Source organism: Thermobia domestica, chromosome 3, assembly GCF_964235325.1.
Source record: "Thermobia domestica chromosome 3, izTheDome1.hap1.1, whole genome shotgun sequence".
In the NCBI taxonomy this organism is placed as follows: domain Eukaryota; kingdom Metazoa; phylum Arthropoda; class Insecta; order Zygentoma; family Lepismatidae; genus Thermobia; species Thermobia domestica.
This window is the reverse complement of record NC_137456.1, coordinates 348927491-348938436: the sequence shown is the minus strand read 5'-3', so window position 1 is coordinate 348938436 and position 10946 is coordinate 348927491. Positions and strand designations below refer to the sequence as shown.

The 10946-nt window shown below is 36.8% G+C and overlaps 1 protein-coding gene across 1 annotated transcript in view; it reads right to left on the bottom strand.

The window, feature by feature from the left end:
- Window positions 1-758: 758 nt before the first annotated feature.
- The window catches only part of LOC145681290 (rRNA 2'-O-methyltransferase fibrillarin-like), a 32222-nt gene continuing 22034 nt past the window's right edge, over window positions 759-10946 (bottom strand). Inside the window, 2 exon segments of the mRNA XM_081752927.1 lie at window positions 759-1677; window positions 1680-1920. Coding sequence (XP_081609053.1) covers window positions 1010-1677; window positions 1680-1917 — 906 coding nt within the window. The 5' untranslated portion in view covers window positions 1918-1920 and the 3' untranslated portion in view covers window positions 759-1009.

The window sequence follows — 10946 nt, the reverse complement described above, 5'->3', positions numbered from 1 at the left end:
ACGACAGTCGGGCCGTAATATAATATTCCATTGTTAGTACAGTGAAACCTGTCTATGTTGGCCACCATTGGTTCTATGAAAAGTGGCCAACTTAGAAAGATGGCAAACTTATATCCGGAAAATAAGTATGATTTGTGTAGTTTTAGAATAGGATTTCTAATGTTACTTTATTGTAAAATTTATAAAAATAGAGTAGATTATATAGAGTAATCATAACAATATACAGCACTAAAAAATGCAGTATTTTTAACTAGCTACAAGTGTTTTCCTTGCAGCATAAGTTGTTTTGAGAAAATGTTAAGGAAATTCATATCTCAAAACCTCTGCTACCTTTCGACAAATCGTCAGGTGATAATAGTTGACAATTCAGATAGTTAGCTTTAGCCTTGAAAATTTTCCGGAATTACTAAAGCTTCTCATTGATAAAATAGCTAATGTTTTTGCCAAAACAGACAGGGTAAACAAATACGTGCAACCGTTTCCTGAATTCCTGTACGTGCTTTTTCTTATGCACATCTTCTTTCAGCACCCCTTTATCAGGGTAGCGTTCTGGCCATTGACGTCCAAGAACAAATTGTGGGAATCCATATTTCTTTGTCCTCAGATATAAATACAGAACATCTGCTTCTCATATGGGAATACGAAAGAGTTAAGAACAATAACAAAAAACTACAGAATTCATCAGTGACAACAATTTGTTTAAGTAGTGCTTAAATTATTTAAAATAAACGAAAATTCAAACAAACATCTTGTGACAGTACATTTATTTATGTTCACCTTCAGACATTGCTACATTCATCTTAAACATTTGTTTATAAAACTAAAACAAGATTTCTTTTCATATACTGAAGTTTAAAGAAATGTTCTGATGATAAACACATTTGGAATATAACTCACTGCCTGTACGTCCGATTTATAAGATTTTTTATTTATATTTGAAACTATTGTTTAGCATAAACGAACACATAAAGTTATAACTTCTTTCCTTTCCCCCTCTCACACAGACACTTTAGTTACTCTTGTTTTTTGGAGGAGGTCTGTAAACACCAACTACGACGGCATGATCTCTTTCGTAAGGCTCCAATGTTATTTGCTCCTGAGGCTTAAACTTTTCTGCTTGGAGCTTCTTCAGTTCGCTTGCAAATACTGCCTCAGGTTGGGCTGTGGAATCAATGCAGTTAGCCTTGATAGCTATCACAAAATGACCCCCATTCTTCAGGTAGTACTGTGCGTTTATGGCTACAATTCTGGCCTGATCTGGCTGTGCAATATCAGCAAAAATAGTATCTACCATACCAACCAGCATGCGGTACTTGTGTGGATGTCTTGCGTCCTCGAGTATTGGAATTATGTTGGTTCTCTTCTTGGCAACGTTTAGAAGATCCCTCCCAGATCGATGGGAGAATTCCACTGCGTAGACTAAACCTGTCGGTCCAATAATGTCAGAAACATGGGAGACTGTGGTTCCCGAAGCGGCTCCAAGATAAAGAACTTTTGCACCAGGAGGCATATGAATCTGATTAACGCCACCTAAAATGGCTGCAGCAAGCTTGGAACGAAATGGGTTCCACACACGGTATTCCTTTTTCTCGTTATTTTCATTTGCAACTGTTATCCTCTTCTCCCCATAAACGGATTCTCCAGGAGTGAAATTTAATGTAACAAGTGAATCTTCTTTCCTCGAGCAATGAATACACCAGGATGTCTGTGAGGTTCAATGAACACCCTCTTTCCACCCTTGAAGCCTCCTCGTCCTCGAAATCCACCTCTACCTCGTCCTCCGCCACTTCCACGGAAGCCACCATCTCGCCCTCCACGGAAGCCTCCATCACGACTTCCTCTTCTGTCACGTCCGCCGCGGCCTCTGCGGAATCCACCGCTGCCACCAGAATGTGGAGAAAATCCTGGTCTACCCATTCCCTGTAAAATAATGAGAATTGAACTGATTATATGTAATTGCTGAATATTACATTGTACACATTACAGACTATACTTAGTAGTTTGATGTATTATGAATAAAGAGAGGAAGTCATGGCAAAATGCCACAAATGCCATATTTTGCCATTTAAAAAAATACTTTTTGATTTCTTAAATTAATTGCCATATTGCCATTTCCTGACTGCTTCTTCTTTTTATGCTTTCCTTTGAACGGGAAATGCATGTCACGTTCCTAACTGATAGAGCGGAACGTATTGTCACTCAGTGAGGTAAGGAATTTAGCTCGCCCGCCCCAGGGACTGAATCACCGTATTACTGACCAATCGAGTCTACACTTCCTGGAACAAATAAAAGGTAGCAAATGATTTCTTCAGTTAAAGGAATTCAGTCTTGTTGTGTGAGTTCCTCTCTCACTATGCCAAAAGTTGGACTTTCGCTGAAAGACAAAATTGCCAACTTTGTAAAAGAATCTGGATTGGACGTGTTTTTAATAGATGGGGTCAGTGTTATTTTGAAAAATCTGTGCTGAGGAACGTTATTTTGTGACAGCATTTAAGTACTACAAACACAAGACAGCAACTGACGGCAAGTCCAGTGCAAATAAAACTACTCAACTATTGCCAGTGTTTTGTGCAGCCAATTCACGCCACAATTAGTTCGCGTATGATTTGTATAGTGGCCTCTTTCTGAAGCGGAAAATCCGTCTCTGAAAAGCTTTTTAGAAACTTAAAAAAGGAAAAGTATCCTGCGAATCTACATCAAGAAGACATACTTACAAGCTGCATACATTGATGCAATTGGAGACAGCAATATGTTCATTTCCATAGACGAAACTACTGATGTGGGTATTCATCTGTAACGTTATAATTGGGACCATGGAGCCTGGACAACCATCGAAGATTTTTGCAAGTAGATGTTGTGGAGAAAACCAACAGCTCCACTATATCGAAGTATTTATCAGTGCTCTGAATCTACTTTGACCTAACGGAACAAAACATGACCGTGTTCTTCTCTTCCTGACTGATGCAGCAACATATATGAAGAAAGCGGGTGAGGTACTTAAAGTTATTTTCCTTCAAATGTTACAATTTACATGCTTGGCACACGCCTTTTACAGAGTTGCAGAAACGGTTCGTGCATTGTTCCCGGACATTGAAAAGCTTATTTCAAATGTAAAGAAGAAGATTTTTATTAAACCGTCTTCTCGAATTAGAGGTTTCAAAAAAATTGCACCAGATATACCACTGCCTCCAACCCCAGTTTTGACGAGATAGGTAACATGGTTGGAAGCAACTTTTTACTATGTCGAGCATCTCGACAAAATCAACGAGATTGTCAATCTATTTGATGAAGAGGATGCTTCTATTAGAATTGCACAGGAGTTACTTGGATAGACATCTGTGAATAATGATGATCTTTTAAATTTTTCGCAGATACCAACATCAATCATTTCCCTGGAAAAACAAAATCTGGAACTTGGGTTGCTATGAGTGATGTGTTTGATGGTGTGATGAAATATGTGTCCAATATTCCCAGTGAAAAAGGTGAGATTTTGAAGAAAAAGTGTGACCGTCTTGTTAGTGAAAACCGCGACTTACAGATAATTAAAAATACTTCTAACGTTTTGGAGAGTGAGAGTATGGTTGATATGGGTTTGGATCCCATTGTTGTCATGTGCTTTAAATATGCTTCTCTGACATCGGTAGATGTTGAAAGGTCGTTTACGCGTCTCAAACGAACCTTAACAGACAGGCAACATAATCTTACGGTGGAAAATAAAAAAAAAAATCTTTAAAAAGTTCTTGCTATTTCGTGCAACAAGCAGTAAACTGTGTGCTGTGAAGCAAAAGGCTTATCTCTGATCATTTGTTAGACATTTGTTTTTTGATAGACGCATATATAAGCTTATTTCTGTTGAGCTTATCTTGTGCTACAAAACTGCTAACATTTATGTGCTATGTACCTTTTTATTTAGTATGAAGAAGTGGAACGAGTTTTTACGAAGAAGTGGAACGAATACTTGACCAACTCCCGCGATACCATATGAAAATTCTATTAGGGGATTTCAATGCGACGATAGGACGAGCGGATATTTTCAAACCGATTATAGGGAACGAAAGTCTGCATAAGGAAAGTAATGACAACGGTGTTAGCCTTGTCAACTTTGCAACATCCAAAAACCTAATCGTGAAGAGTACAAAATTCCCACATCGCGACGTTCATAAATACACTTGGACATCACCAGACGGAAAAATACATAATCAAATTGATCACGTTTTAGTAGATAGAAGGCGGCAATCTAGCATAAGTGATGTCTGGTCGTCTAGAGGGGCTGATTGTGACACTGATCACTACCAGGTAGCAGGGATAATACGAGAGAGATTATCGTTGAATAAAGGTAATATTCATTGTCCGAAAACGGAGAGATTCAATTTAAAGAAATTAGAAGAGAGCCAGGTAAGAGAGAAATACCAGATTGAAATTTCGAATAGATTCTCGCCTTTAGAAGATTCGGAGTGCACTAGTGTTGAGGATACCTGGATTGAAATTAGAGATAGCATTAAAAGTTCAGCAAAAGAATAATTGGAACACGCAGAAATACGTCGGAACAAACCATGGTTCGACCAGGAATGCATAAAACTAGCAGAGAAGAGAAAACAGGCAAAATTACGCTGGCTACAAAATCCGAATGAAATAACTACACAAAATTTCGCAGATATCAGGCGGGAAGCTTCCAAAACTTTTAGAACAAAGAAACGTGATTTTCTGAAAGCTAAAATTAAGGAACTTGAAGATAATAGTAAAAATAAAAACATCAAAGAATTTAAGAAAGGCTATCAACCTCGTGCTTATATATTAAAGAAATCTGACGGTACAGTTCTCACTCATACGGATAGCATCTTAAATAGATGGAAAGATTTCTTTGACGATTTGCTTGACACGCAACCAAAAGCTAGTGTGCGTGGAGAAAAGGAGATACACACCGCAGAACCGTATATTCTAGAACCCAACCGAATAGAAGTAGAAACAGCTATAAAGAAATTAAAGAAACACAAATCTCCGGGTGTAGATGAAATTCCGGCTGAGTTAATTTTAGTTGGAGACGAAAAATTGTGGAACAAGATACACAAACTCATTCTCCTTATCTGGAACAAGGAAGAATTGCCACAAGAGTGGAAAGAATCCATCATTATTTCAATCCACAAGAAAGGCGACAAAACTGATGGTAATAATTATCGAGGCATTACTCTTCTGTCAACATCCTATAAAATCCTTTCAAACACTCTATTGGCAAGATTTACCCCACACGCAGATGAAATTATTGGAGATTATCAGTGCGGATTTAGACGAAATCGATCAACTATCGACCAAATATTTACCATTCTCCAAATATTCGAAAAAAAAGTGGGAATACAATAGCCCGGTACATCAACTATTTATTGATTTTAGAAAGGCGTATAACTCGGATAGGAGAGAAATATTATACAACGTTCTTACAGAACTTGGAATACCGAGAAAGCTAATTAGATTAATTAAGATATGTTTAAATGAATCCCAAAGTAAAGTCCGGGTAGGAAAATTTTTGTCCACGAGCTTTCACGTCGAAAATGGCCTGAAACATGAAGATGCGTTGTCGCCATTATTATTTAACTTTGTTCTGGAATACGCTATAAGGAAAATCAAAGATAGCAACGAGGGCCTAGAGTTGAACGGTATTCACCAGGTTATGGCATATGCTGATGATGTAAATTTAATAGGGGATGATAGGAGAACAATAGAAAGAAACGCAGAGATCTTATTAAACGCTTGCAGGGACATGGGTTTAGAAGTAAATGCAGAGAAAACTAAATACATGGAAGTGCGTCGGGACCGTAATACAGCAAATTATGAATGCGTTAAAATATTAAATAATACTTTTGATAAAGTGGATAGTTTCAAATATCAAGGATCAATATTAACAGAGGAAAATCATATTCACGGAGAAATTAAATGTCGACTAAAAGCAGGGAATTTGTGTTACTATTCGGTTCAAAATCTCTTGTCGTCGCGAATTCTGTCGAGGAATTTGAAGATTAAAGTATACAAAACGATAATCTTGCCTGTTGTTCTGTATGGTTGCGAAACATGGTCGCTTACTCTGAGGGAGGAACATAGACTGAAAATATTTGAGAGCAAGATCCTGAGACGAATATTCGGACCCAAGAAGAACGGGTATGGGGTATGCGGAAACTTCATAACGAGCAACTACATAATTTATATGATTTACCCAACATTGTTAGGATCGTCTAGGAGGCTTAGGTGGGCAGGTCATGTAGCTAGAATGGAAGAAAGTAGAAACGCTTTGAAAATCTTAACTGGAAGACCAATCGGAAAACGACCATTAGGAAGACCTAGGCGCAGGTGGGAGGACAATATTAAGATGGATCTCGCAGAGATTGGAATACAAAGTAGAAACTGGATGCAGTTAGCTAAGGATAGAAGTCAGTGGAGAGCTTTTGTGAACGCGGCATTGAACCTCCGGGTTCCATAGGCCATAGAGTTAGTTAGTTAGTACCTTTTTATTTTAAAAAATTATGTGTCTTCTTTTTTCATAATTAGAAGATCATGAATTAAATTAGTGATACTTGCAATGATTATTTTATTAATAATTATTTTGCTCACCGGCCTGCAAAATAAAACTTTTTTCTCCAGCAAAAGCTTGAAGGGGTGATTTAACCTAATTTAGATGTGCTAATTACAAATATCAAAACCGTTTTTGCCTATCACGTACAGTTTTTTTTTTTTTTTTTTTTTGGCTATTTGCAATGAAAATTTTTTATATTGTAATTTCGATAGAAAACACCATAATAGAGAATATATGTAATAATTGGTAGTCATTGGTATATAATGGCCACATACTGTATATAACAGAAAGAGTTTGGATTGTTCTCACGTTTTCGCCTCCGAACATCACTGCCACTTGCCATTTTTAACACAAACTCACTCACGGATTGACTTCAAGTGTACGTTGTAACTTGTAGACAAAGACGTGATACACGTTCCCAGAATCCCCTCTCAAACAAAAGAATTTGGCGTATTGAACTTGCCTGACACTGCGAATGCGCGAACTACAACTGTTATATTCGTTGTTCAGGAGTTACTTGATAATTATCCAATCTTCTCCAAAACAGAGGACATACAATACAGGGTGAGCACAGAAACAGTACCTGATTTTAAAGTGCCATATAATTAACATTTAATTGAATATTTACATGAAATTTTGTACAGAGCTCAGGAAACTCAAAGTATTTTCCCATCTATCTTTTCAGAATCCTAGTTCTGACCAGGGCAGCTAGAGGGCAGTAACATCGAAAATGGCGTTCACCCCACAGCAATGAAGCTGGTGCGTTTTACAATTTGCAAAAACAAGCAGTTTTGTGAGAGTGCAGCGTGATTTCAAACGACAATTTAATGCTGATCCACCCACACACAAATCCATTGTGAAGTGGCATAGAACGTTTATTGAGATGGGGTCCATTTGTGATCGAAGAAAAGGACATTCAGGGCGACGTCCAGTCTCCGAAGAAACTGTGGAGCGCGTAAGAGCAGCCTTCGTACACAGCCCACAGAAGTCTACACGTAAAGCTAGCAGAGAGTTGCAGATGCCACAAACAACAGTAACCAAGATCTTACACAAGCGTTTGCGGTGTTACCCGTACCGACTGCAGTTGGTTCAGAAGTTATACCAACAAAACAAGGTAAAGCGCCGTGAGTTCTGTGAGACTATGCAAAATTTCATGGAGGACGACGAAAACTTTCTGACCAAGATCATTTTCAGCGATGAGGCGACATTTCACTTAAGTGGAAAGGTGAATAGACACAATGTAAGGATATGGGGATCCCAGAATCCTCATGCAACTGTAAATGTGGAACGTGACTCACCGAAAATCAAAGTTTTTTGTGCAGTATCAGAGCGTCGGGTGCACGGTCCGTTCTTCTTTCAGGAACAAACAATTACAGGTGAAAGTTACTTAGCATTGCTACGTAACTGGTTGATTCCGCAACTTAGTAATGCAGATATAAACGACTTCGTTCTACAACAAGATGGAGCGCCGCCACACTGGCATCGTGCTGTACGCAGGTTTCTAAACGAGAACCTCCCAAACCGATGGATAGGGCGCTCTGGAGTCAATGATCAAGTTCTTTGCAAGTGGCCTCCAAGATCACCTGACCTCACTGTTTGTGACTTCTTTCTGTGGGGATTTGTGAACGACAAAGTGTATGCACCTCCACTACCCGCAACTCTGAACGATCTCCAAGAACGCATCAGTGATGCTGTCAACTCCATCATAGCGGATATGCTTTACAACGTATGGTTGGAGCTAGATTACCGTCTCGATATTTCCCGCGTTACAGGTGGCGCGCACATCGAGTGTTTGTGATTTCAATTATTGCTACAAAAACTTTTTGAGTTTATGTATCACTGTTCAAAATTTCAGCAAAATATTCCTTCGCATATTAAATTTACACTAATTTAACCTGGGATTGTTTCTGTGCTCATTCTGTATTTTATCTCAGACATGTCCATACCTGCATTCTATACACTCAATCCAAACTTTACTTACAAAAATGAAGCTCTCTTAGCACAAACACGAGAAGAACTTATGACAAATCTGTACGTGATACGAAACTGCTGGTATTATTATTATTATTATTATTATTATTATTATTATTATTATTATTATTATTATTATTTACATAAGAACACTAAATCTAGCGTATATCACATAAAATTACTTTTGCCGGAAAATCTTCGCAGGCCGGTGTAATCTGCGTAATTATTAGAGATGAACGATTTTTTTTTCAAGACGAAGTCTTAAAAGTAAAACGAATATGCTCATTTCTGCCACATAAAAAGCCATTTTTGAAATTTATCTTGCCATCTTTTAGAGAAATTTTGGAACTTATTTTGCCATTTTGCCTGCGATTTTTAGTGTTTTATTTTGCCATAACTTCCAGTCTTTAATTATGAAGTAAATCTTATAATGGTATCAACGTTATACCTAGTGACGTGAGGTGGAAAATTTTCCACTATATTTTTCCGGAAAATTTTCCGTCCTAAAAAAAATATCAGTAATCAAGTAACAATTCCTCAGCAATCATAAAATTGGTTAAATTCATGTACAGAAATAGTAAAAAGTGAAAGATCGTTTAAAGATTCTGAAAATTTTCATGGGTCAGACAATTTTCAGTAGTATATAGGAACAAGTTAAACAATTTTTCATGAATCGAAATATTTTCTGTCTTATATGGAAAAATTGAAGAACTTTTTATGAGTCGGAAAATTTTCATCATTTTGGAGCAAATAAAGCAACTTTTTTGTGAATCGGAAAGTTTTATTGCTCTGTAGAAACAAGTTAAAGGAATTTTCATAGATCGGAAAATTCTCATCACGATGTAGAAACAAGTGGAGAAAACTTTTCATAAGCCGGACAAATTTGGATATTATGTATAGTGATGTTAAGTGGAAAATTATCCACTATATTTAACTGCACATTCAGCTACAAAATTGAATTTCTGTAGAGGAAAGTTAGTCAGCAACAAATTATAATTTTCCAATTAGCTTTCGGGAACCGGAAAATATTCTAATATTTCAAGTTGGGAAGTAAACTTTTACACAATGTTTCTCTCTCTCTCCATCTGCGAGCTCCTCCGTTGCTAAGCGGTTAGCATACGCGCCTTTGGCATGGAAGACCTGGCTTCGATTCCCAGCGGGAGCTCATGTAGTTCGGATTTCACGTTAATCTGTTGGTCCCGTCTTATATAGTCTTGCTGCTGAAAGGGACGTTAAACTCAAAATCAACTCAATTCAACTCCTCTCTCTCTCGCTCTCCCTCTCTTTTTCTCTATCTGTGTGTGTGTGTGTGTGTGTGTGTATGCAAATTGCAGAAAACATACACCGAGTTTGTAGAGTACAAATATTCCATTCTATTATTTAAAATTTCAATTTATTAAAAGTCATGAATGTTTTCCGATTCATAAAAACATACTCCACTTATTCCTACATCGTTGTTTAGCCGTAGAATTTATTGGTAATATATATTGTCTTAAAAAGTTTCATGAAGTAAAAATCTAACGATTCTTCATTTCAAGAATGTTTCAAAAACTTCAATGCGTTCATCCCTCAGAATCCACCTTTAATCTTACAATATTAGATTTCATCAGTTTAATACGCATAAGACGGTTTTCTCATAGCTTTACCACTTTTATAGATTTACATTCTACAACACTTATAAATAAGTAGATATAATAGAGAGAGAGAGAGAGAGAGAGAGAGAGAGAGAGAGACAGACAGACAGACAGACACTATGTAAATTTTTACTTCCCAACTTGAAATATTAGAAAATTTTCTGGTTCCCGAAATCTAATTGCAAAATTATAATTTGTTGCTGTCTAATTTTCCTCTACAGAAATTGTATATCTCAATGTGCAGTTAAATACAGTGGAAAATTTTCCACCTAACATCACTATACATAACACCCAAAACTGTCCGGATTATGAAAAGTGTTTTCACTTGTTTCTACATCGTGATGAAAATGTTCCGATTCATAAAAATTCCTTAAATTTGTTTCTACAGAGCAATAAAACTTTCCGATTCACAAAAAGTTGTTTTACTTTTTGCTTCAAAATGATGAAAATTTTCCGACTCATAAAAAGTTCTTCAATTTTTCCATACAAGACACAAAATATTTCGATTTATGAAACATTGTTTCACTTGTTCCTACATAGTACTGAAAATTGACTGAGCCATGAAAATTTTCAGATTCTTTAAACAATCTTTCACTTTTTAACATTTCTATACATGAATTTAATCAATTTATGAATATTGAGGAATTGTCACTTGATCACTGATATTTAAGAATGGAAAATTTTCCGGAAAAGTATAGAAGAAAATTTTCCACCTCACATCACGGCTATACAACGATGTAGGAATAAGTGGAGTATGTTTCTATGAATCGGAAAATTTT